At 35.0% G+C, this 27,982-nt stretch overlaps 1 protein-coding gene across 1 annotated transcript in view; it reads left to right on the forward strand.

The window, feature by feature from the left end:
- The window catches only part of LOC148941994 (teneurin-4-like), a 212,770-nt gene that overhangs the window by 58,596 nt on the left and 126,192 nt on the right, over positions 1 to 27,982 (forward strand). Inside the window, exons 2-3 of the mRNA XM_089103199.1 lie at positions 16,821 to 17,041; positions 27,512 to 27,610. Coding sequence (XP_088959325.1) covers positions 16,825 to 17,041; positions 27,512 to 27,610 — 316 coding nt within the window. The 5' untranslated portion in view covers positions 16,821 to 16,824. The remainder of the gene's footprint in view (positions 1 to 16,820; positions 17,042 to 27,511; positions 27,611 to 27,982) is intronic.

The raw sequence follows: 27,982 nt of genomic DNA on the forward strand, positions 1-27,982 counted from the left end.
ATTAAATTTTGCTTTAAATAACCCAGTGTGCTGAGCCTCCAGAATGCAAGCTAGAATATCATTCCAGATAGCTGGAGCTAAATACCTAATTCCAAAACCTAAACGTGTGGTGTCTTGGTACTCAAAAACAAAATTATCTGCCTCTCTAATCACATACCTGTGGAACGAACGATCTACACGAAAAGAACAATCAGTAAAAGCTGTAGGACATAGATCATTCCAACATCGATAAGCAAAAACAGCAGCTTGATAATCACGAATCTGACCAATATGAAGCACTCGTAATTTCTTAAAACACGACGAGGTATCATTCACATTTTCTACATAATTACCAAAAACAAGTAGCCTACAGTTTTATTTTGAAGAATCTGCCCTCGTTTAAAATTTGCATAGAAATTACTTGACCAAAGAACACAGCCATAAGAAATATAGGCCGCAAACATAGTGTGGTATAGTAACAGAAGAACTGATAATGGTAAAACATGGTTTAATTGGCGCAAAATTCCCCGTCCTCTAGCAACTTTAGCTGCAACAAGATCACTATAGGGCCTCCAAGATAAATTACAATCAAGCTGGAAACCCAAGTAACGTAATGCATACACCTGTGTCAAAGCCCTACCATTAAAAAATACTTCTCCATCAACACTTGGCTCCTTGCCAACTCTTCGAAATATCATAAAATTAGTTTTTTTTTAACATTTAATGACAAAAGATTCAAACTTGTAAATACAAAAAAAGACTTTAAAACATTATTTACTTTAAACAACAAACCATCAACGAATCGACTAGACAAAGTTAGAGCAGTATCATCCACAAAAGTTTTAATAAAACACTCACGTAAGTAAAAACGCATCGAGTCAATACACACAATTTACAGGAGTGGTCTTAAGACAAACCCCTGGGGTACACCACACTTGACTTGAAAAGGAGAGGAAAAAATACCATTTAATATAACTTGAAGAGATCTACCACTCAAAAAACTATCAAACCACTTCAGATAGTTACCATGAATTCTAAGAGATTGAAGAGGTTTGAGTAAAATTTTAAAATCCACTGTATCGAACGCTTTTCTAAAATCAATAAAAACAGTCAAAGGAATTTCACCACGTTCAAAGCATTGATTCACAGTATCACAGAAGGAATGCACGGCGTCCTATGTCGAGTGAACTTTCCTAAAGCCGAACTGGGCTTCACTAAACATCTCCGTTTTCATAAGTTAGCCACAAAACCTTTCATGAACAGTTTCTTCAAATAATTTTGAAAACAGGGGTAGGATTAAAATCAGTCTTTAATTTTCAATGTCTAGCTTAGAACCACCCTTGTGAAGGGGGACAATTTTTGCCCTTTTAAGTGTAGCAGCGAATTGGCCGGTTTGGAGGGAAAGATTGATTATGTTGACGAGGCATGGTAGTAAATAACACATTAAAATGTGTAATCATTTAAAATGTGTAAATCCATAGTTGTACGTTGATTAGTACCGTTCTACGTTTAAATTTGCAATTTCAATTTTGGATAAAATTTGAATTTACTTAAATAAAATTACTTTTAAAATGTGTAAATCAATATTTGTACGTTTATTAATACCATTCTACGTTTAAATTTGCAATTTAAATCTTGGATAAAATTTGAATATAGTTAAAAAATTACTTTTAAAATGTGTAAATCAATAATTGTACGTTGATTATTACCGTTCTGCGTTTACATTTGCAATTTCAATTTTGGGTAAAATTTGAATATAGTTAAAAAAAAAAAAAATTTTAAAATGTGTAAATCAATAAATGTACGTTGATTAGTACCGTTCTACGCTTAAATTTCCAATTTCAATTTCAAATTTTTGGATAAAAATTTGAATATAGCTAAGAAATTACTTTTAAAATGTGTAAATCAATAATTGTACGTTGATTTGTACCATTCTACGTTTAAATTTGCAATTTCAATTTTGGATAAAACTTGAATATAATTAAAACATTACTTTTAAAATGTGAAAATCAATAATTGTACTTCGATTAGTATCGTTCTACGTTTAATTTTGCAATATCAATCCTGGATAAAATTTGCATATAGTTAAAAAAATTACTTTTAAAATGAGTAAGTCAATAATTGTAGGTTGCTTAGTACCGTTCTTTGTTTAAATTTGCAATTCCAATTTGGGATAAAATTTGAATATAGTTAAAAAATTATTTTTTAAATGTGTAAATCAATAATTGTACGTTGATTAGTACAGTTTTACGTTTAAATTGCAATTTCAATATTGGATAAAACTTGAATATACTTAACAAATTGGCGAGGAATAACAATTTTGGTGAAAAGTCCTTGTTAATATTACTACTAAAGAATTTTGGTTAGATGAAAAGGAGTGTTATTGTTTTTTGTGGATGGAAATTCTGTGAGATTTTTGATCTTCTACATAACTGAAGCCATCACAACCTCTGAAATAGGGTTTTCTTACCGATAAATACATTACATATATTTTTTTAAATACATTGAAGTACTTCATATAAATCAAAAAGAAAAATACTGCCATTGAAAACTGCTTAAAACTAAGTTCCTAGCATTATTTGCCACCCCTCAGAAATTTCATGGCGGGGCTGATGATGACCTGCCTTGCCTTTTTCACCTCTGTGATGGTAGATATGGAAATGTAACATATTAGCTGTATTGAAAAATCTTAATTAATTCTTATTCCCCCTTCCTCTCTCAACGTTTACCTGAAGCCCCATGAATAGTAAGCAGTTTGCCCATTAAAATTTACTTTTGTAGGAATTTACCCTACCCCACCTAAACAATGACTCGCATCCCCCTCATTATAGCTCATACGCAATTACAGATCACCAAACATAGTATAGTTTCATTACAAATAAAACAAATCAACTTGGTTGAATTCAAGGTTCTAGGCGTTTACCCCCCGGTGTTTACCCCCACCCCGGAAAATACCCCCCACCCTGAAAATACCCCCCCCCCCCCCGGGGGAAATAAAGATTTCCAAGTTTAAAAACTTATGTTTCCCATTAACAAATACTATTTGTAAGTAATTAAATAAAAAAACAAGTTTTTCAACTGAAAGTGAGGAGCAATATCAAACCTTAAAATGAACTGAAATTATTACATATATGGAAGAGGTTGTCTGCTCCTAAAGACTTAGTGCTTAACTGTAAAGTTCTCTCTCCATGAAAAATTCTCATATTTCTATGCTATCTACCACTCATTCGAGGTTATGACGAGTAAGATTCAAGAACAAACTAATTTTTTCGTTCCAATAGATAAACATAAGGCCCATGTATTTGCGGATTAGGGGGGGGGGGTACCGTAGGTACAATTATTCTGCATATTATTAAGTAAGTGCTGTTTTCCGACTTCAAACTATCCAACTACTTTACCCCCCCCCCTCCCTTATGTGCAAATATATAGCCCAAATTGTATATTTCCCATATATTCTGTCACTTTTCTTTGTCTTGTCTCGTGTTAAGCTGAAAAAAAAAAATAACGAAGAAACCGGTTTTGTTCTTGAGTTTTGCACAGCGTAAACTTGAGTGAGTTGCCCATAACACACAAGTACCAAAACTCCTTCCCCCTACAGAAATTAAAAATAAAACTCAAATAAAATTCTCAAATTTGGAAAGCCTTCTTTTCCATGAAAGGGGGTATTTTCCACACTATTTATTTTTCCCAGGGGTGGTTTTGTTGACCCAATGGTCCTAGAAAATTGAAAGTGGAATGATCTGAACGGAAATTAAAAGCTCTACTGCCCTTTTTAAATGAACGAAAAGAATGGATGGTAACTACTCTCCCTCCCACGCCCCTTTTCCCTAACGCTGTCTGACAAGAATTTTGAGATAGCCATTTCTGTCAGCATAAATGAAAGGTCTAGCAACTATGCCTTTGGGGACACTATGACCCTACACAGCCTCTGGGGAAAGAGCTGTAAGTTTGGAAATTTGCCCATTGTATACATACAAACATATTATTGGGAAGTATACTAACATTTTTATGTTTGGGAGGGGTAATTTTCCGTGGAGAGAATTTTCCGTTGGGAGGGACGTTTTCGGGGGTGAACTTTCCTTGGGAAATCTTGCGCTAGGGGAATTTGACAGAATTTCTATGCGAAACTATTTTTATATATCATACTCTCTCTTTGTCGTGTCAATTTTGACGGCTACCGAATACAGTACTACCACCGTGTGACATTACGTCTTTTGTAACTGGAAAGCCTAAAATATAGTTATTGATACTTTTAAATCAATTAGCTTCTCAGCATTTTAAATTAATTGCAAATTCGTCCTCTTCGGGGTAAAGTCGGTGCCCTAAACCACCTAAAGTGTCACCCGACCACCGCTACTGTTTTGGCGCCTGCCCCCCTGGAAGATTTTCTGCCGGCGCCCTTAGTTAAGTAATTATTGCAATTTATATAATTGTAATTATGTCTCTGAAGGCTAAATTTCCTAACCTTGGACAGATCTGTTTTTTTTTTCAAGTTGAACTTGCTTGATTATTGTAACAATCTAGTCGATTAGTCTATTAGTCTAAGATCGTTTGTTCTATTGTTCGCAATTTCTTGGTGATATTTTATTGACATAAAGCGCTTAAGACACTAGTTGCATCTGGGTTGTCAAAATGGCATATCTGCGTTATCGAGAACGCTTAAGGGTCTTAAGCTAAAACTTCCAGAAAATGTTGATGGGGTCGTTGAACTTAAAGGCACTATGTGCATCCCGGTTTTCAAAAGGTATCTCTAATATCTCAGAAGTAGATAAGAATATTAAGTTGAAACTTTTAGGAAATGTCGATTGGGCTGTTTAACTAAATCAAAGGGCATCAAGTGTATCCAGGTTGTCGTCTAAATGGCTTATCTGCCACATTTCAGGAACATGGAACTCTAAAATAACGCTAAGGGGATGTTGAGCTTAATCAATCAAAAGACACTGTTTGTATCCCTGTTGTCAATTGGCCGTGTCTCACGTCAAAGTAACAAATAAATGAGTTTAAAGAGTCAGAAAGAGAGCTTAGGGATGCCATGGATATATATTTATTCTATTTTTCCATTTTTTTCATTGATAATCTTTTGAACATTCACCTGGAAGGACGATCCTTTAGAGTATCTTAATATTGCTGTTGGATAAAATCCTAGTTCAAGGACCGTTCCAAACCTTAGTTTCAGTTTGAACAGGGGCGAATCTCCAGCATTTATTGGGGGGGGGGGGGCAAGAAGGGTCCATATCTGGATAGTCAAAGGGTATGGGATGTATAATATTTTTTTCTCCACATTATTGGGGGGGGGGGGGGCAACTGCTCCCCTTGCCACCCCCAAACGATGCCCCTGAGTTTGAACAAAATATATGCAAAAATTATATTTAATACGAATAAAGGCAATGCTCATATTACCCTATGCAACTTAAGAATTTAAAAAGGAATCAAATATTTTAATTCTCAAGCCCAAAAATCTGACAAAATGGAGAAATACTCGTAATATTAACCAATAATAAAACTTTGAAAATCAAAAACGAACAGAAATTAATTTAAAGAAAAAATACTTCCTGTAAAATAAGCTTTTCAAAGAAAAATTACGACTCATATTAAAACTTAAGACGAGCAGTAATAAAGTAATAATAATTATAATAATAATAATAATAAGTAATAATAATAATTGACAAAATGAAATAAAATTGAGAAGAAGAAAAACGAGGATTTTTCCAGCCAGTTAAAAAAAAGTAAGTAAGATATAATTATTCATCTATATCAGTAGGCTACCTGTTATCTTTATGTTTGATGTGATTATCCATTTTAATTTCTGTTCCGTTTAGGTTTCAAATATTTTTCGACATTTATTTCTGGTCGTTTTAAGCTAGGTCTGGTCATATTATTGTACTATATTTATGTTCATCATCAGTTTTAGTATGACTGTTTATTTTTCTTTCGTTTTGATGGGAAGATTTATTAATATTAATCTTTAAGAAAAAGAATTCGTGTTAAAAAATCAAAAGTTTTAAAAGGTTGGCAACTACAGCATTTAATCTATAGCAAGAAAAAAAGTATTGCTCTTGCAACAACTTCGTCGCGTCGGTGAAGCTGATCTAAGGTTGTAGCAATGCTTTGCTTTGCGCAAGTAAATTGAATCTAGTTTCTGTTTGTTTTAAGTTTTGACGTCGCTTTTAAAGATCACTTGAAACGCTTAATTTTAGTGTTTATATCGTTGATTATAAAAATTATAAAAATAAAAGAATGTTCTTTTATTATCTAAAACAATTTACTCTTATATTACTGTATTTGGAGTACATTCACCCAAGTCTCCCTTAGTCTCACCTTTTTACACAATTTCATATAGGTCCGGTGTTTAGTGGGTGGGCCAGTAATTTTTTCTTGTGTTTTAGGAAGAGGGGGTGGAAAACCTAAAGAATGGGTTTTTGGGATAAACTCTTTTTTATTTTCTCTCAAGTGATGAGTTTATCATAGCGTGATTCATTTCTTCCCCATGGCCCCTTGTGCAGGGGCACATGAGACCCAAGCCATATGCATTAAGTTAGTTTCGAATAAATGTTTTCCATGTCCCCTAGGTATGTGTACTGCATTAGTTTTGACTAGAAGTTTAAATATCTAAGGTGTTCAGTAAAAAGTTTCTACTTTCTTTCAAAAACTAATTCAGAAAAGGACTCCAGTTTAACACCAAGGAGTGTTCAGTAGAGTGGAAATTTAATCTAGAATCTTCTCATAAAGATTGTATTAAATGAGCCATTCAGGGAGGCTCTATTCAAAGTTTCAAATTAAAGGTGATTGGGTATTCTGAATGAAATAGCACTTAAATGCAACTAGGCGTTAAGAAATCCGATAAAAGATTTATCAACGGATTGTTGGGTAGTATATATGTGATCTGGAAAAAAACGTACGAATTACAAATGAAGATACCGAAACGATAGATCTAAGAACTCATGGGTCATGATAGAACACCGATTAAAAATTTGGCATAATTTATTGAATTAAAAACAAATACTTCCAAATAAGAAGGTTAAACATTGATAAAGAAAAACAAAGTAAAATTGGGACTTGAAGATTGGAAGATGACTAGTGAGACACTACTATTACTACCACTGAAAGCTCATCAAACTAACTAGCCATTCTAGCCTATAACAGCTACAGACACTCCTTCTCCGATCCCTCCTGTTCAGACCTCCCCTCTTTTCTTTCTTCCATGAAGTTCTTATAGTTCTTTTAAATTTTCGTTATTACTTTTTTTCTCCTCATTTGAGGAGTTTGGCGAGGAGTCATTTCAGGAGTCCTCTAGATTTTTGCGCACACTGAGCTGCCAGAAAGCACGCATTTTGGCATTATTTATCATTTTTTCGATAAACGTGAGCTTTTAACAATTACTGTCGTACCTTAATCAAACAGTTCGGGGTGACCAACTGTAAGTAAGGAGCGACCCGGCTCAATAGTAACCGGAAATCTAAAAACAGAATTTTGAAACCAATAGGTGCATCAATAGAATCAAACTTTTATGCTGATTTCAAAATTATAAGTTTCATCGAGTTTAGTCCTACCCATAATAAGTTACGCGCCTCAGAAAAGTTGCCTTATTTTCGAAAAAAGGGCCAAAACCCCCCTAAAAGTCATAAAACTTTAATGAAAAGCACACCATCAGATTCAGCGTATCAGAGAACCCTACTATAGTAGTTTGAAGCTCCTACCTGCAAAAATGTGGAATTATGTATTTTTTGCCAGGAGAAAAATCACTCATGCGTGTTTGGTTTTTTTTCCCAGGGGTGATCGTATCAACCCAGTGGTCCTAGAAAATCACGAGAGGGCTCATTCGAACGGAAATTAAAAGTTCTAGGGCCATTTTTAAGTGACCAAAAAAAATGGAGGGCAACTAGGCCCCCTCCCACGCTCATTTTTTTCCCAGAGTCACCTGATCAAAATTTTTAGATAGCCATTTTGCTCAGCATGGTCGAAAAAGTCAATAACTATGTCTTTGAGAATGACGTAATCCCCCCAGCGCCCAGGGGAAGGTCTACAAGTTATGAACTTGCCCGATTTTCAAACAGTTCGTGGTAACAAACTGTAAGTAAGGAGTGACCCGGCTCAATGGTAATCGAAACTATAGAAAACGGATTTTTGATACCAATAGATACATCAAAAGAATCAGATTTCAATGCTGATTTCAAATATATAACTTTCATCAAGTTTAGTCCTACCCATCAAAAGTTACGCGAGAAAATTTGGCTGATTTTCGAAAAAAAGGGGAAAGACCCCGTAAAAGCTATAGAACCTTCATGAAAATCGCACCATCATATTCAGCGTATCAGAGAACCCTGCTGTAGAGATTTCAAGCTCCTATCTATAAAAATGTGGAATTTTGCATTTTTTGCCAGAAGAAAGATCACGGTTTCGTGTTTATTTTTTTTTTTTTTTTACCAGGGGTGATAGTATCGACCCAGTGGTCCTAGAATATCGTGAGAGGACTCTGGCTGATTTTTGAAAAAAGGGGGAAAGACCCCCTAAAAGCTATAGAACCTTGAATAGGACCTAAAATCTTGATGAAAATCACACCATCATATTCAGCGTATCAGAGAACCCTACTGTAGAGGTTTCAAGCTCCTATTTACGAAAATGTGGAATTTTGCATTTTTTGCCAGAAGAAAGATCACCGATGCGTTTTTATTTGTTTTTTTGTTGTTTTTTGTTTTTTTTTTCCCAGGGGTGATCGTATGGACCCAGTGGTCCTAGAATATCGTTAGAGGACTCGTTGGGTCGGAAATTAAAAGTTCTAGTGCCCTTTTTAAGCGACCAAAAAATGAAGGGCAACTAGGCCCCCTCCCACGCTCATTTTTTTTCCCAAAGTCACCTGATCAAAATTTTGAGATAGCCATTTTGTTCAGAATGGTTGAAAATATGATAACTATACCCTTTAGGATGACTTAATCCCCTGAAGTGCACTTGGGGCGGGCTGAAAATTATGAACTTTACCCACTATTAACACACAGTATTAGTTATTGGGAAGTATACCGACGTTTTCAGGGGCGATTTTTTTCAGGTAGTAGGGGGGGGGGTGAGTTGGAGGTTATGTGGGAGGATCTTTCAATGAAGGAAGTTTTCATGGGGGAAGGGACATTGCTATGAAAACGAACAGAAAATATTACGTGTATGATTGGGTTCACCCCCTAGTCAGTACCTCGCTCTTTAAGCCAAAGATTTTTTAGCACTTTCATAAGAGCTATTTATTCTAAATAACGGCCTTTGTGATTAAGGGGTCTTTTTTAAAGAATTGGAACAAATTCGAACTTTAGCTTAAAGAGCGAGGTATTGACTAGTAGGAGATCCCCTAATATACCTATTCAAAATATATGAATATAGAAGTTCTTTACGTAAGTTAATTCGTAAGTTATGTATATTTATTACTATTAAAAACGTTCGTAAATAAAATTAAACAAGTTTCGAGAAAGCCATTTAAGCAAATAAAAGTAAAATTAATATGCACATTTTGTTTTAATTATTCATGTACGGTGGGCCAAAATCAAATCCTGCATCAATTCAAAAATGTTCAAAAATTAAATAAAAAAAACAAGTTTTTTTAATTGAAAGTAAGGAACGACGTTAAAACTTAAAACGAACCGAAATTATTCCGTATATGAAAGGGGCTGTCATCTCCTCAACGCCTCGGTCTTTACGCTAAAGTTTGACTTTCTCACAACTTCATTTTTTTTAAGCAATAAAAAACTTTAGAGTAAAGAGCGAGGCGTTGAGGAGGTGAAAGCCCCTTTCATATACGGAATAATTTCTGTACGTTTTAATTTTTAACGCCGTTCCTTACTTTCAGTTAAAAAAACTTGTTTTTTTTTATTTAATCTGCAAAAAAAGGCCGTCCATTCTGTAGCGATATTTAGAACTTCAGTATTGAAAATAAGTTTGATCAGGACGACCAATTTATAGAGTTTGAATAGTTGTGTATGTGGGGATTATTTGGAGGTGCATCAAAGGGCTGCTCAAATTTTGCGGTTGATGATGTGGGAACACAGAAAGCAGGTAACGTGTCTGTAAAAGATACACAATTATATGAATTGGGGTATATAGACATGCATACATGAAATTCGTGTTAGAAATGAGACATGTGAGTATATCTGCATAAAAATACAAACTTATTGGATTCCTGAAAATATGTACGTAAATTAAATAAAGCCCCTTTCGAAATACACCAGGATATTATCCTTCCTTTGCTTAGAGCCCCCTTAAAAAAGGAAATTATAATTTCGCAAATGAATTGTCGCAAATTAAAGTATGAATTTTAAAATTTTATCTTGACTCCATGTTGTAAGCACCTTGGGAATTGTATCTAGGCACATGCACAGGAGGGATCCCCCCTAAATCCTAAGCTTTAAAATGTGGTCACTTCTTATTTAAATTACACTCCCTCCCCCCAAATAAATAAAACCTACGTACGTGCCTAGTTATATCGTAATACACCTAGCAGAGAATCGAAGGAGACGATAGTTCTGAGTACTTGTGCATTAATTGGTACACATCGCTATAGACTATCAAGGAAGACAGACACGAAACCCGCTAACGGGTATCCACAATAGAGAAATGCAATGCAAAGCGTGGTTTTCATTGCGTTTACAATATTTAAACTGTTGTCTTATGGGTTTAAGGGGGGAAAGGTACCTAGGTTAGGTTACGTATTTAATATATTCTATGCTTTACCCCCACCCACCCCCCCTAATGTGCAAATATGTTGCCCAAATCTGTTTCTAAACTATTATATATTCATCCTATTTTATTTTTTTGATTAGCATTAACCAAACTTGACTTCTTTAGTGTGTACCATTTAGTGCACAAGTACCTAGTCCCGTCTAGTTCATGCAACGTTTGCTCATTTAATTTTTTATCACTCTGTTCTTGCATACAAAAATATTTTTTGCAATTAGAAGTATAAAATGGACAAAATCTCCAAAAAATTACAGACCTCGGATCTATTTTGTTTACTTCATTTTTATAAGATTTCTCAATTGAAAAACGAAGAATTATTAAAAAAGTAAGACGATTGACCATAAAGACACCAACATATGATAGGGGTGGGTTAAGGATTTCACCCTCTCCCCGTTGGGAAAGAACTTAGGGATCACCCCCGGATAGCTCACGACTTCTATTATTTATCATCCTTCTTATATTTCCTAGACAATTTACTTTTTTTTACCTCTCTTCCAAGTATCCCCCCCGGAAAAAATATACATCGCTTAAAGAAACACTGCTTGTGTGTCTGGGATTTATAGCTCTTGTTAGCCCTGCAATATAATAAATACTTATAATTCGCAATTAAGATCATTCAACGCCATTTACTCTCAATGGTGCAAAAAAGAATAATAAAAAGAAATTTCCCCATACGTCCCTGCAAATATAGGCCCCTGCCAAACAAAATTGTCTGAAAACGAAGTGATATGTAATGCTATAATATTTGTAACTTAATTTTCCATTTTAATCATTAGGCCCCACTCCTTGGGAGGGAAAATCCTTCAATATTTCATTAAATTCGGCCTGTATGAGCTTTTCCTTGTTTTAATTATAAATTATGAATAAAATGTAATTGGAGACGCATTTGAAAGAACATGCCGCTTTAATCGAAAAAGAAGCTTGTATTCCCTCGCGCTTTCAAATCAGATAAAATCCTAGTAGGGTTCAAGATCCCTGTGGATACGCAAGGCTTTTATACGAAATGCGATGTATTAGTGTTGTGAGCATTATCCAAGTCCTTTAATGGAAGTGAACTAGAGAGGATATACTTGAGTGAAATGAAATGTCATAGCACAGCTTTCAAAAGTTGATAAACGTTGGATTTACCTAGATTTAAAAAGCTTTAAAAGTAAGATATTTTACTGTATTTAACCTAGCATATATAAAATTGTTAGAAGAAAACCAAAAATGAAAAGAAGTCAGTGACATAACTATAGACGGGCGAGAACCGTCTTACCCACCCTAAAACCCAAAAAAGTATTTGAAACCCAAAAGTGTCGTTAATTGAAAATTAAATATATACTTACTAAAAGTATAATAACTGAAAATAGACATTTTTGCTCATTTGAGCAATAGCTTCTGAAATGAGGCTATAGCCTCTGCCGTGAGAGTAGGGACGGATCCATGAATTTTTTTAGGGGGGGGGGCAAAAGAGTTTGCTCCTACAAACCTGCGTTAAGAGCAAGTTTAATTAACGCAAAATTGCGTTAATTAAGTAAATTAAACTACTTTAGACTATTGTAGGGGGGCGCGCGCCCCCTCACCCCCTCTGGATCTGCCACTGCATGAGAGAATATGCAAAACAAAATCCAATGATTTGTCCACTGCTAAAAACTTGACATTTGTGAGATGAAATTTTGGCAAAACCTCCTGTAGGACTATTGTACATATTAACTCAATGGCAAAAATTTAATTAATATACAAAAAAAAATGTAAAATTAGCATATATAAACATGTTCATATATGTAAGAAAATTAATATAGCAAATCAAGAATTATATATGTAATATATTTATTGCTCTGTATATTATTTCTAACAAACAAACCTTTGAATCCACTAAATTTAGATTACTAAATAACGAGTGTCACTATTTTTCAGGGGCAGATCTAGAGCAAAATCTTAGGGGAGACCCAATATGACAAGGGCACCAATAAGCGAAATCTCGGGGGGGGGGGTGCAATGTGACAAAGGTGCCAATAATTGACAAATTTATTCTTAAAAAAAGGGAAAATCAGGATAAGAGGGTACCAGAAAAATATAGGGGGCGGGGTTTCCCCCCGGCCCCCTAGATCTGCCAGCGTTATTTATGCTGTTTTATACAAATTAATTAATGTGTTCAGAATTCTTTTCGTTTTATTCTTTAAAAAAAAATATAAAAGAAAAGCCTTTTCAGTTATATTTGCTGTCTCCTTTTCATATGATATTTGCGAGAGATGTTCCGAAATCAATTGTCTTAATACAATGCTTTGATTTTCCCCGCGTTATTCAACCGCAAAGATAATTCTACTGCCCGATTTCTATCTTGAAAAGAACAGAGATCTAATCTCTCAATTTTATATGTGATTTGGGGTACAACTTTTTAGGAGACCAAAACGGAGAAAAAAATAATTGATTCGTTTGCACAGATTCACGGTTAGAAAGTCAATTACAATCATTTGTTTTTCCCTTGAGTCTTTCTTTTCCTTGTTACGGACTAGTAGTTTTGCCATTACAATGGCTACAATGCTAGTGGAAACCAAGGCTCCAAAGTTGGGATTCAAAGTCGCTGTCATTGAGGGTTTTATTTTCATTTGATCTGAGTTGTAATTTACAAAATTGGTAGAGTTTATTCTGGATTTTTTTATGATTGTTTTTTATAAAAACATTGATTTTTTTTATTGAATTTTTGTTTTATAAAAGTAATTAATTTTTCTTAGTAGCATTATTGCTTTTATTTTTTTACTTGTTTTTCATAGCACTGGGATCCTTTGTCATTACCTGACCTTTTTCCTTTACAACTTGATCATTACTTTGAATTACTACTTGATAAAAAGTTTGATATCACAGTTAAAAAAAAAGTTCGGAAGAATAGGAAGATACGTCTGCAAACCAAAATTAGAATATTAGAAGCTACGGTGGTGACAGTTGTCAAATATGGCTCTGAAGCATGAGCGCTTCGAAAAGCGGAAGAAGATTTGCTAGATATTTTCTAGAGAAATTGCTTAAGGATTGTTATGGGTACCCGGCTGACTGACCGTATTTTAATCAATAAGCTGTACGAAAAATATGGTTCAATACCGCTCTCTAGGGCGATAATGAAAGAAAGGTTGAGGTGGCTAGGGCACGTTGTGCGGATGAAGGATAACAGATTGCCGAAGATTGTTCTTTTTGGCCAACCATCTAGGGCTAAACGGAAAGCAGGTCGTCCTCGTCTGGGATGGGAGGACATCATAAAGAAAGTTTTAAAGGAAATGGGAACTTCGTGGGAGGGTGTAGAGGCTCTGAATAGATTGGGATGGAGGAGGAGCGTGTGTAGCTGTGTTGGCCTCAGGCGGCCTGGTGCTGCGGTGAGTTGTTAGTAATAGTAGTAGTAGTATTACTTGATAATTATTTATCAGGGAATTTTTGTTTATATTTGTCTTGATTAATTTTAAGGAATAATTCGTTTTGTCACTGTTTTGAAACTAGGAATTTAACGGAGCTGAGGCTCAGAATACTCAAAATGTATCTTGTATCCATGTTTAGTTGGAACACAGATGTGGAACTCTCTAGAGCAGGGTATAAGGTTGGAGAATCATGTTAGCCAGTTCAGGGATAGTTTAATACGTTACAATCTGGGCTCTTAATAAGAATTTAAATAACAACTTTTATTTTATTTTTGTGCAAGTGAAGTCTCGTGTATATAACTGATTATAAAGTGAGCGACAATCCAATGGGTTTTCCTGAGGGTCGTTGAAAGATGTTACTAAAACTGTTAAATTTGTCTTATCTTTCTTCGGTGATGCTAATATCTCACGTTATTTTTCTATATAATGACCACTAGCTACCAGGGCCATATCCAGAACTTTTGTCGTGAGGGGGGGGGCTAAAAAAACTTCAAAAAGCGCATCAAAAAATTGTTTATATGCAATTTTCCCGTTTTTACGATTTGGGCTAACATTTAAAGGAGGGGGATCAAACCCCCCGAACCCTCCCTCTGGATACGGCTGTGACAGCTACAACCAAATTGGGTTATCTAATAAAGAATTTAATGAATAGCCCTACCTTTGTGCGAGGAGGGAGCAATAAAGAGAAATATTCCACCCCAGAAAATTGATCCTAAAAATCTCCATCAGGGACATACCCAGGGGAGGGTCCTCCACCCCCTCCCCGAAATCTCACGATTTTTTTTTATTTTCCCATAATTTTTTTATTCTTCTCACAGAATAATGGGTCTGAAAAATTTGCCCCCCCCCTGAAACAAATTTTTGCGTACGTACCTGATCTCCATAGAAATACTTAACGCGAATGACCTACTAACGAGCTTTTTTTCCAATTTCGGATTTTTAAAAACGCTGTCCAAAAGACTGAACAAGGTGACACCAGGGATAAAATGTTGAGTGTAACCCACAGCAAAAAGATGTGGTTTACAATTATATACTGTATATACTGTATAATTATATACCTATAATTTATATACTGTGAGTGTAACCAGAGAGACTCATTTTCCATGGGCTTTTAAGAAGTAAGAATTCCTAAAAGTATGTATTTGAAAATATTGTTAATCTTTCTGTAAATTTTGAAGCCAGTGCAGTTGCATCCTCAAAATTACTGCTGATAAAATAATATTCTCATCCCCCCCCCCAAAAAAAAACCCAGAAAGTATACCAAATGTATTTCATGGATTATCTGCAAATATTTTACGAGCAATCCAGTATAGACTCTAGTGCAATTTGAAACGTCTATTTTATTTGTCTGCTTTCATCTACAAAAGGCAAATAGAGAAATCGCAACCCAGTTATTCATGAGAGTTTCAAGTCAAGTACTCATCCCAAAGCACAATTCAATAAAAAAAAAGGTACTACTTCTGGAAGTAAAATGCCGGAATTTTTTAAATTGTTCCAAAATTCCCGATGAATCTTCAATTTTATTGATGAATCTGATGTTTTTGTCTTGGAAATAGATAGATGGCGTTGAATTACTTGCAATAACAATTCTCTGAGTCTTCCTTTCTACAATCTATGGATCACTCTTACTAAGCCATCGCTGCTATGACAGCTCAGTCTTTGCCTTTCACACCCTTTCTTAATAAGATTTTTCTACGATTTCGAAGCTAGAGATTAAGCAACCCAAACTTTATTAAGGTCGATGTGATGTTAGCTTTCTTTTGATTTATGTTAGTATATTTGTCATCAGGTTCGTGGGAAAATTAACTTTGGAACATCAAGAAAGTAAAACATCCTTAATGGGAAAAATCTGTCTGTCTCACTCACACTTTTGTTTTGACTACTAAATAGAATTCAAATTAAAAATATTGATTAAAATATGCTTAAATTTGCTCTGAGTCAAAATATTTTATTTAATTCAAAAATCTTTCCGTTTCATGTAAGAATATATGACTAACATTTTTTAGTACGCAGCGATTTCTGTCAGCCATAATCATATTTATAAATTAACTTTAAAAAAAACTGTTACCATAAAAGAAGTTTTTCAAAAAAAAGTGAAGAGCAACGCCAAACCACGGACGAGCAGGAATAAAGCCAAATAATAATTCAAGCTTATAACGACATCCTCCTCCCCATGGTTCTCTCTCACATCGCAATCCCGATAACACTTTTGGCTGTCTCTTCCTCCAAAAACTGAAAAGTTCTTTCTTGAACCACAGCCGTAAATCGTCCTATTTTTTCTGAAACTGTTATTTCCCAAAACTTTTCAGACACATTTGGATTAGTTCAGTTTCATGTACCCTCACATAAAATATTCTGATGGGTGAAAATTCCACTAAGATGGGCTAAAGACTTAGAGGCATTTTTTTTTAATGATAATGTTGCATATCCATCCAAATATTACAAAAGTGTGTATTTTTGTATATTTGAGTTTTACAAGGAAGATAGAACGGGCCAATACCATCCCCTAGGCTATACAGCGAGAGGGGAATCATCCCGATCCTGAATAGGCTAATACCTTTTCAAAACCCGTTTCTGGGCTCATAGAAAGAGCCCAAAGAACCCCCTCTAAAAATAGTTTTCAGAAAAACTTCAGTGCTTTGTAGTCTGTCGCATTATTAAGCTTGTTTCAGAAACTTACAATGTGAAACAATTTTTTTTATTAAACATATGCATATCTTATTTATAATTCTCCAATTTTAGGTAAATGAGTGACTGGTCAGGAACAATGCTGACATCATCTCAGCTCAACCAGTTAAATAGACCCGAACCCATTCCTAGGTGGCAGCTCACTGAAACCGGTCGGGAATTTGCATCTGCAAATGAATGCCGGTGTCGGAAGGTCACTTGCTCCTGGAAGATTTTGGCTCTTGTTCTTCTCCTAACGTGTGCATTCTTGGCTTCGTTTTTGACGTATTTTGCTGGTATGTGGACCGAATGCTTGACTTATGACCGGAAGATTAAAAAAAAAAAAGATCACAAATTAGAAAAAAACATACGAATTAAATGAGTATCAAATAGGACAATTGACAAAAACCTTGCTATATGAAAGCTTATTGGGGAGGGGGATCCTGCAACTATAAGCCTCCCTACACTTTACAGCGTGTCCCATGTCCATTGCTTAAAGTATGCTAAACATTTCACTACAGTCTAATCCCTACTCTGATTTTTAATCGTGATAAAATGCGTCAACAGACATTTTTTTTTGTTTGATACTCATCGGACCTAGTCAGTGGTATCAATTTGCAATCTAGAGTTGGGGGTATCAAATTTGTCGTCTTTTCAAAAATTCAATGAAAATACTAAAAAAGTTATTTTTAAATAAAAATACCCCAACAAATATATATTTCAAATCTAAGGGGAGCGGGTAAAAAGTCTTAGGGGGGTATATGCCCTCCCCACAGCCCTCGCTATTAACGCCTCTGGACTCATTGAATTTTACTCACGTTGTTCTTCAGCTGTGGAACAACGTGATATATATATATATATATATATATATATATATATATATATATATATATATATATATATATATATATATATATATATGTATAAAACTGAGCAATAATTGTGTATGCGTTTATTTAGTTTTTCGGGAAAATCGACATGACATATTTAGATAGGTCAGAAGTTTGAGAAAATTCGTTAAGAGCCTTTGTTTTTGAAAAAAATTATGTGAGGGACGTCATTTTTATATACATCAGTATTGCAATGACGTTATCACACTTGTCACACTTATTTGAAGATTTTCATGTATGGAGAAGTTTTCATTAAATTGCTTGAAGAAAAAAAACTGGTAGCTGCGAAAATATTTGTATATATTTTGACAAGGGATTACAACAATTCAAAAACCTTAAAAAAAAACAAAAAGTTTGATGTTTAGTAGAGAATCGGTGTTATAAATGGGACTTGCTTTAATAATCAAATATATTTGAAAAGACACTGTATAAAAGGAGATCAAAGTGCTGAAAGAGCAAAAAACTGGTAATTGCAAAAATATTTGTATATATTTTGCAAGGGCGGATCCAGGATTTTTTTTCGGGGGGGGGGGGGGGGTTTACTAACTTTTGACTCAGTTTTTGACTAATTTTAATGATTTTTACCTAGGTTTTACTAATTTTCGACTTATTTTCGACTCGGTAAAAAATTTCAGGGGGGGTTCAAACCGGGTAAACCCCCCCCCCCCCTGGATACGGCCTTGATATTTTGACAAGGGATTGTAACAACTTGAAAACCTTAAAGAAGAAAACCAAAAGTTTGAAGCTTAGTAGACAATGGGTGTTAGAAATCGGGCTTGCTTCAACAATCAAATATCTTTGAAAAGACATCAGTATGAAAAGACATATCAGTATGAAAAACTTATCTAAAGGTAGACCCTAAAACCGAAAATTTACAAATGGTCCTCATTTGATCCTTTTGCTCCAACAGAAGAGCACAGAGGTTGGACTCTTTGGAAGGGGGTGAGGGTAAAGCACGAAAAGAGTGTATTTTTAGCCCATTAAACCTACATGAAACATTTTGGCATTCGTTATTTTTCTAACGTGCGCATTCTTGGCTTCGGTTTTGACTTACTTTGCTGTTATGTGGATCGATTATTTGACTTAAGACCGGCTAACGATTTGTCAGTGTTTTGTTTATCTTCAGCTATTTTAGTAGCAACTGTTTTTACAACATAAAAAGCGGCTGGAGTTTTCCTTCTGGAACTGAAAATGAGCTGAAGTTTACTTGACCAAGTATTTTTTTAAACAAAATAAATATAGAAATTAACTAAGTGTATAATTCGCTTTTCTTATGATAATAAAATAATATGAAACGCTGCATATTTAAATCAAGTTTAGTGTGTTTTAGCGTATGTGAAATTTTGGAAGAGAATAGTGAGCAGCTATCCTCTAGATATAATTAATATATCTGTCCCTTTACAATTTCAGTTACAGTTTAACAACATATGAAGGAATGAAGTATGTACCAAGAGGCATGAAGGAACTTAATGGAGAAATAGGAAAACAACGAAATAATGAAATTAAAAAAAAATAACAAAATTTTCTATTAATTTTCTATAAGAAATTTTCTATAAAAAATAATCTATTCTTAATGGATCTATAGTTGTTATTTTAGATCTTATTGAAATTAGATCTTATTAGATATTAATCTAAAAAAGTTTTTCCACAAAAAAAGTTTTTCAAAGGTTTTTCAAAGAAAAGTAAAGAGCTCCATTAAGCCAAGAATGAACAGAAATAAAGTCAAATAATATTTCAAGCGCCAAACTACCACAAATCACTATCACTAAATAAATGAAACTAAAAATGAACAGAAATTGCAATAAATACCTGAGTCAAACTCAAAACGAGCAAAAATTAACATGAGTAGGGCTGATAACCCCCATGCCTTCTCAAGACCAGAACATAACTTGCGCTTTACTGAAAAAAAAATACCATGGATTATCTGTTTAATTGACATATACTAATATGTATTCCTTAAAGTTTTAATAATTTTTTATTTATGAAAGTAAGAGAAGTGTAAACATTTAAAAAGTATTTTTTTTTCAGTAAAGCGCATGTTATGTTCTGGTCTTGAGAAGGCATGGGGGTTATCAGCCCTACTCATGTTAATTTTTGCTCGTTTTGAGTTTGACTCGGCTATTTATTGCAATTTCTGTTCGTTTTTAGTTTCATTTATTTATTGATAGTGATTTGTACCACTTTTACACTTGGAAGAATATTTGAATTTATTTCTGCTCATTTTTGGCTTAATAAAGCTCTTTACTTTTCTTTGAAAAACTTGTTTTGCTGAAAAAAATTTGTAAATTAATTTTCGTTCGTTTCTTATTGACATAGTCTTTTTCATCGAAAAAACAGTACTTTATATCTTTTTAATTTTTTCTATAAGAATTCATAGTTTGGGTTGCTATTTGTATGTTGGAGAAACTTTTTTAACATTTTTAAACCTGACACAAACAGTATTTTTTAATTTAATTTTATAGCGTCTGAAGTTGACCTAATAAATACAAGTTAATATCATCCCAAGAGATTCTACCTATGCTCTTTGACAACCTGGATACACTTACACTCTTTTTATTTATTAAATTTGTAAGATCAGAAGTAGAAATAGTAGTCTCCCCAAAAGTCTCAACCTAATACCCCCAGTCGTTCTCGATATATTGCTGAGGTGTATTATTGGCAACCTTAAACACAATGCCTTTTGATATATTTTAATACACCATTTAGTTTTAAATCATAATGGGCCAATTGCATAATGGTGGGGGGGTTAACATGCCTAATATCTCTAAGGGCATAGTTGCTGGACCGTTCTACTATGCTGAGCAAAACGGCTGTCTCAAAATTTTGACTGGATGCGTTTGGAAAATGAATGGGTTTTAGAGAAGGGCTGCTTGCCCTCCAGTCTCTTTTTACTCTTAAAAACGGCACCAGAACTTTTAATTTTGAATCGAATTAGCTCCTTTAAAAGTTTCAATGTTATTTCTATTATATAGTGGTAGCTATTATAGAGTGGTGCTGCCTATGATATTTCTTATGTGCTCCTTTGAAAACCTAAAGGCATACAGTTATTTTCGTTTAATTGAAACTCCTAAGCGTTCCCTATAAGTTTCATCTTAATACTCCTAGCGTCATTAGTTACAGTAACTGTAGTGGTAGAATTAAAAGTATACATGTAGCTTCTGGCTAGTTCAAAGTCCCCCATAACTTACCCTTACCAGGTCTAAACTAATAATATAAGTTGCTCTTCAGATATTTCTTCGCTACCTTTTTTGAAAGTCCCCATTCTCATAGTTTGTTTTGATAAAGTTCAAAATCCACTTAAATATGACTTGACCTTAATACCCTTAACTTGCGCAGCAGCAATAGTTGTAGAAGCATCAGTAGCAGTATGCGCATAGCACCTAGCACCTTTGCTATGCGCATATATGCGCATAGCACATAAATACGCATAGAACCTTTTGTTTCTTCAACATCCCCTTCAACACACGCTGAAATTTTCATCTTAACACATACCATCAATAATTCTTGAAGCATTTCTGATTCGTCTGCTTGACATCTTTTGCGGGCACATTGTGTTTGGATTTAGTTCCATACAGTTTCTATGTATCCTAAATTTTTCACCTTAATATCCTTGGTTTTAATAGCAGCATTAATGGTAGCAGCAGTAAAATTAACTGTTGTAGCCTTAGCTTTAGTGGCAGTAGTAATAATATACGTAGTAGTAATAGTAACAGTAGCAGTAGTATGAGTAGAAACAGTAGCATTAGGATGCAAACATTTTCTTTAGGTTAGTTCAACATCCATCACAAGAAGCCCTGTTAATTTCAACTTCACACCTCAAACTGTTCCTAAGATATTGATGTTACATTCTTTTGACAGTCTGCATACAGAGGACGTGTTCTGATTTAGTTCACCCTCCCCTCTAAAAATTTCTTGAAAATTTCACCTTCATGTCCTTAGGCATAGTTGTAACAATAGTCATAGTAGCAGTGTTGATATTACTAGTAATTAAATAAAAAAAAAACAAGTTTTTTAAACTGAAAGTAAGGAGCGACATTAAAACTTAAAACGACCAGAAATTATTCCGTATATGAAAGGGGCTGTCCCCTCCTCAACGCCTCGCTCTTTAAGCTAAAGTTTTTTATTGTTTTAAAAAATAGTCGTGAGACAGAGTCATACTATAGCGTAAAAAGCGAGGCGTTGAGTAGGGGGCAGTCACTTTCATATACGGAATAATTTCTGTTCGTTTTAAATTTTAATATCGCTCCTTACTTTCAGTTTAAAAAACTTGTTTTTTTTTTATTTAATTTCTGATCGTTTTTTAGTTAATTCAGCTTTTATTTGCATAAAAATTTTACTTTTCTTTTGCTAAATGGATGTCTTTACAAATTAACTTTCGTAACTAACTTTTATATTCGTATATTTTTCTTCTGGCAAAAAATACAAAGTTGCAGATTTTTGCATATATGAGCTTGAAACCTATGTAGTAGGGTTTTCTGATACGCTGAATATGACGGTGTGATTTTCATTAAAATTCTTTAAGTTGTAGGGGATATTTCCCCCCTCTTTAAAAAGTCGAGTAAATTTTCTCAGGTTCGTAGCCTTTGATGAGTAATACTAAACTTAATAAAATTTATATATTTAGAATCATCATTATAAACAAATTCTTTTTATACATTTTTTGAAATTAAAATTCCGTTTTTAAAATTTTCGATTCATATTTAGCCTCATCGCTTGTTTTTTTATTGTTTTTTTTTTATTCAGTATATGTTATTACGTATATGAGGGGGTTCTCCCCTTAGTCAATACCACACTCTTTACGTTAAAAGTTAAAAAAAAAAATTTTGATTCACAAACCCCTGAATCACAAAGGCCGTTTAATTAGAATAGATAGCTCTTTTGAAAGCACAAAAAAAAAATTGTAGCGTAAAGAGCGAGGTATTGACTTGGGGGAGAACCCCCTCACTTACGTTATAATTTCTGTTCGTTTTAAGTTCTAATATTCCTTCTTACATTTCAGTTGAAAAAACTTGAATTTTTTTATTTAATTTCTGATCGTTTTTTAAATAATGCTTGGAAATCCGGCACCCCCTTCATAGAAATGTCCCTTACCCCAAAGAAACATCCTCCACGGAAATATTCTCCAGAGTAACCCCCTCCTCTAGCCCCCCCCCCTCCAGAAAACATCCGTCCTGAAAATGGTTGTATACTTCCCGCTAACCAAAAAATAATGCTGGCAAGTTTGGCGCCCCCATCATGGTACTTTCTTTTCCCCCATGACAACCTCATTCATGAACAGATCCTCCAACATAACCCCCGACCCACCCTTCCCTCCCACTACCAGAAAAAAACTCCTGAAAACTTCTGTATACTTCCCAATAACCAATACTATATGTTAACATTGGTTAAAGTTCATAACTTTTAGCCCTTCCTCTGGGAGCTTCGGGGGATTAAGTCATCCTAAAAGACATATTTATTGTATTTTAGACCATGCTGAACAAAATGGCTATCTCAAAATTATGATCGGATGATTTTTGGAAAAAAATGAGTGTGGGAGGGGGCCTAGTTGCCCTCCATTTTTTTTGGTCACATAAAAAGGGCACTAGAACTTTTAATTTTCGTTCCAATGAGCCCTCGCACGTTATTCTAGGACCACTGGGTCGATACGATCACCCCTGGGAAAAAAAAACAAAAACAAACAAAAAAATACACACGCACCGGTGATCTTTCTTCTGGCAAAAAAAGGAAAATTCCACATTTTTGGAGATAGGAGCTTGAAACCTCTACAGTAGGGTTCTCTGATACTCTGTATATGATGGTGTGATTTTCATGAAGGTTCTATAACTTTTAAAGGGTCTTTCCTCCTTTTTTTGAAAATCAGACAAATTTTCTCAGGCGCGTAACATTTGATGGGTAGCACTAAACTTGATGAAAATTATATATTTGAAATCAGCATTGAACTCTGATTCTTTTGATATATCTATTGGTATCAAAAACCCGTTTTCTAGAGTTTCGGTTACCATTGAGCCGGGTCGCTCCTTACTTACAGTTCACGTTACCACGAACTGTTTGATAGTATTGAATAGTGGTGGTAGTACTAGCAGCAGTAGTATTAACCTATTGCCTTTTGGTCAGTTGAAAATCCCTCTCACGAAGTTCTGGAAGTTTCAACTTAATACAATTAGCCATTGCTATGACATTGCTGACATGTCCTTTTGATAACCTTTATGTTCATATGCTTCTTGAAATTTTCATCTCCTTGCTCTTTCCCCTACAAGTAGTTGCAATAGAAGTAGTAGTAGTAGCAGTAAATGTAGCAGTAGCAGTGGTACTCATGGGCGTAGGGAGGGGGGCAGAGGGGCAGCTGCCCCCTAGATCTTCAAATTTACATTAGATATGACTGAAAAAGCAGATGGTTGGAAAAGCAATTGATACAAGGCCCTCCATCACACTATCGACTGCCCCCCCCCGAGACAATATGCTGCCTACGCCCATGGTGGTACTAGCAGTAATGTGCACATATTGCATTTTGATGAGATGATCTTTCCCTTTAAGATCTTCCCCTTGATCTCCCTCTTAATACCCAATTCAATTCTTGAGCTATTTTGACAATGTGCATGCAAATAGCGCCTTCTGATTTAGTTCAAATTTTCCCTTAATACTGTAATTAGAGTAGCGTGGTGGTAGTTGTTATAGTAGTATTGGTAGCATGCAAATATTGCCTTTTTGATCATCTCCCTTCTGATTTAGTTCAACTCTCCCCTCAACATCCTCTGAAAGTCTCAAAAGAATACCCTTCGTCTGCCAAAGAACATATGATCTTTGGACTATTTTTGAACAAATGGCTGTCTCAAAATTTCACTGGATGTATTTGTGGAAAATACAACGTAGGGGGGAGGGAGTGGGTGCCCCCGATCACTTTGACTTTTAAAAAGGGAACTAAAAAATCTGATTTCCAATCCAATGAGCCTCCTCCGGAGCTTGTAAGACCCCCATTTCCATAAAAACCTTACATGCCCCAGGGGCACAACTTACAATCCTTGCACCGAGGGCTGTGGGAAGGGGGTGTCATCCTCAAAGACATAATTTCCAGACCTTTCAACTACGCTGAATAAAATGACTATCTCAAAATTTTGCTTAGATGTGTTTTGGGAAATGATGGGTATGGGGGGGGGGGGAGGGTTGTGCCCTCCAATCACTTTTTACTGTTAAAAAAGGCCCTTTCAATTTCCAAATCAATGAGCCTTTTTTGAAGTTTCTACGACAACAAATGACCATCTAAAATTTTCCATCAGATACATTTCAGGAAAATACGAGGTGTTGGGGAGGGGGATATCCGCCCTCCGATCACTTTGAATCTTAAAAGGGGTACTACAACCTCTGATTACCAATCTGCTGAGCTCTCTCCGAGGTTTATACAACCACCCTTTCTATAAAGACTTTACATGCCCATGGCATAACTTATAGCCCTTGCCCTGAGGGCTGTGGGTGGGGGGTTGTCATCCTCAAATACATACTTTCCGGGACTTTTAACGACGCTGAAAAAATTGCTACCTCAAAATTTTGATTAGATGTGTTTGGGGAAACTGTGGGCTTGGTAGGGGGTTTAGTTGCCCTCTTGTCACTTTTAACTATTAAAAGGGATACTAGCCCCTTCAATTTCCAGTCGAATGAACCTTTAGAAGTTTCTACGACAACAAATAGCCATCTTGAAATTTCTATCAGATGCATTTCGGGAAAATACGAGGTGTGAGGGGGATCCACCATCCGATCACACTGAATCTTAAAGAGGGCACTAGAACTTCTGATTACCAATCCAATGAGCCCCCTCCGAAGTTTATACGATCATCCTCTTTCTATATAAACCTTAAATGACCCCAGAGCATAACTCACAATTCTACTCCTGGGGGCTGTGGGGGGGGGGCGGGGTGTTATCCTGAAAGACATTATTTCCGGATCTTTCAACTACGTTGAACAAAATGACCATCTCAAAATTGTTATTGCATGTTTTGGGGTTTCAGTTTTTTTCCCTTTTTCATACGTCAATGCTTTTTGAAAACCCCGAATATACCGAACTCAATTACACCTGGTAAAAACGAAACCAATAGGAGCCAAGGTAGGAACATACCAACACTTGAGCACTGAGCTAGTTACATATCGATGCTTGAGCAAAGAGATAGTTAGATGAAAGTTGAAAAGAACTTTCTGCATTCACCCCTCCTTCTCATGTGGTTTTCCTCCTCCATTTCAGATCAAAATCTCATATGCGGCCATATTGTGTTAAATCTAAAATTGGAACGTTCATGTTGAAAAGTTAATCAAATTATTAAAAGCTTAACGGATCAACTTCACTTGAACTTAATCAAACATTTATTTTGGCACTTTTTATATTCACTCTGCTACCAAATCAATAAATATTCAAGGCCCTTTTTGTTACTAAATCGTTTTCCATTTTTTAATGGATGTGTGATTATGTTTGGCCTTAAATTGACATGTATTTTTCCAAGAAAGGCAATTCTTTGAGCAATATAAACTTAATTTATTTGGCAGTCATTATTAAAATAAAGTTTAAGCCACATATTTTATTGGTACCACTGTTTCTTTAAACACAGCTTCGCAAAAGAAAATCCATCAGAATAGTTGTTATTTCATGCAAGTACTTTTCACTAACTTAAAGCTACATTATTGATCAAAAAGGCTAAATTATTTCGATTATATTCGGTAAAATTGGTAATAGAGAAAACACGACAAAGATACATAGTAAAAGGGCCGAAAAAAATATAATTTTGCTTCTTTTAGATCTATTTTGATTATGAGGCCGTGTTTTCCCACTCTTCCTCATACTATCGTGATTCAAAGAGGAATATAAAAGATTATTTAATCGTTAACCTAATGAAATTCCGATGAAACAACCCTTCTTGGTGCTGCCTTAGCTAATTAGCTAAAGAGGAGGTGGGTGGCCCTACCCGCAGAGCTTTAGCGAGGTAGATGGGGCAAGGTTCCAGCTCTGAGCCTTTTCGTAGGTTAGCCCAACCTTTTTTGAGGATAGGCTATGCCTTTGATCGTAGTTCACTGGCGCTTGTGGGGAGGCCAGGGGGGCCAACCCCCCTGGGAAACAAGAAGGTATTAAAAATAGGAAAACATTCCAATAAAAAATTAGTAAAAACTGAGCTCCTGGTAGAACTTGCGCCTCCCTCCGGGAAAGTTCCTGGAAACACTCGTGTCGTAGCCTGTTTTTTATTATATAAATAAACTGTCTATAATAAAATACTCTCTTTTTTATAGGTTAACTTCCACTATAGCTTGGTGAAACTAAACTTAATGAAACTTATATATTTGAAATCAGCATTAAAATCTGATTCTTTTGATATTTTTTTTTTTAATCAAAATACCGTTTTCTAAAGTTTCGGTTACCATTGAGCCGGGTCGCTCCTTACTTACAGTTCGTTACCACGAACTGTTTGAAAAACGATTTTTTTTTTTTTTTTTACAAAATAAATAGGAACTTTCAGTATCTTCAAGTCAAGAGAAACGAGTGTCCCAATCGACTGGACGTATTTTGTAGGTTTTAAATATTATTTTAAAATATAAATTAAATTTCAAACCTGAAATATATTTAGACTGTTACAGAACACATTTTGAACTATCGCATCTGAGATGACAATTATTTGATTGCAGAGACGATCACAATATAATCAAATGACTTATGGCTCCATGGCACTGGCATCATGTGGCACTGATAATGCTTCCTACCTCTACTCTCAGCGATCCCTCTTACTGTGCCCCTGAGGACACTAGAAAATAAAACAAACAACTACAAAATTGTTTTAATTTGATAAAATATTAACTTGATTGTTAATTTAAGCTTCAAGGGTGAACCTTAAATCTTTTTTTTAGTCGCGACAAATTCCTGTCAGCATATTCCTCAAGATGGTTTATCCTGCATACCAAATGACCAAGATCAATCAGAGCACAGGAAAAGATATGAACTAACAGGTATTGATTGATATTAACAACTAAACTTACACTGCTATTTTAATACTAATTAGGAAAAATGTTTTAAAGATTTTTTGGTACTTACGCATTATATGGGCCCTTCTAAAAAGTCAAGTTTGGTTAATGCTAATGAAATAAAATAGGAAGAATATATAAAAGTTTGTAAACAAATTTGGGCTGTATATTTGCACATTAAGGAGGGGGGGGGGGTAAAGCAGAGCATATATTAAATACGTAACCTAACCTAACCTAGGTATCTACTCCCCCCCTAAACCTCCAAAAAACAGCTGAAAAATCGTAAACGCAATGAAAACCACGCTTTGCATTGCATTACTATATAGTAGTCTCTTGAATTAACCCGTCTGGCGGGTT

Source organism: Artemia sp. Qi Xiang Cuo, chromosome 17, assembly GCF_049724085.1.
Source record: "Artemia sp. Qi Xiang Cuo chromosome 17, ASM4972408v1, whole genome shotgun sequence".
NCBI classification, from domain to species: domain Eukaryota; kingdom Metazoa; phylum Arthropoda; class Branchiopoda; order Anostraca; family Artemiidae; genus Artemia; species Artemia sp. Qi Xiang Cuo.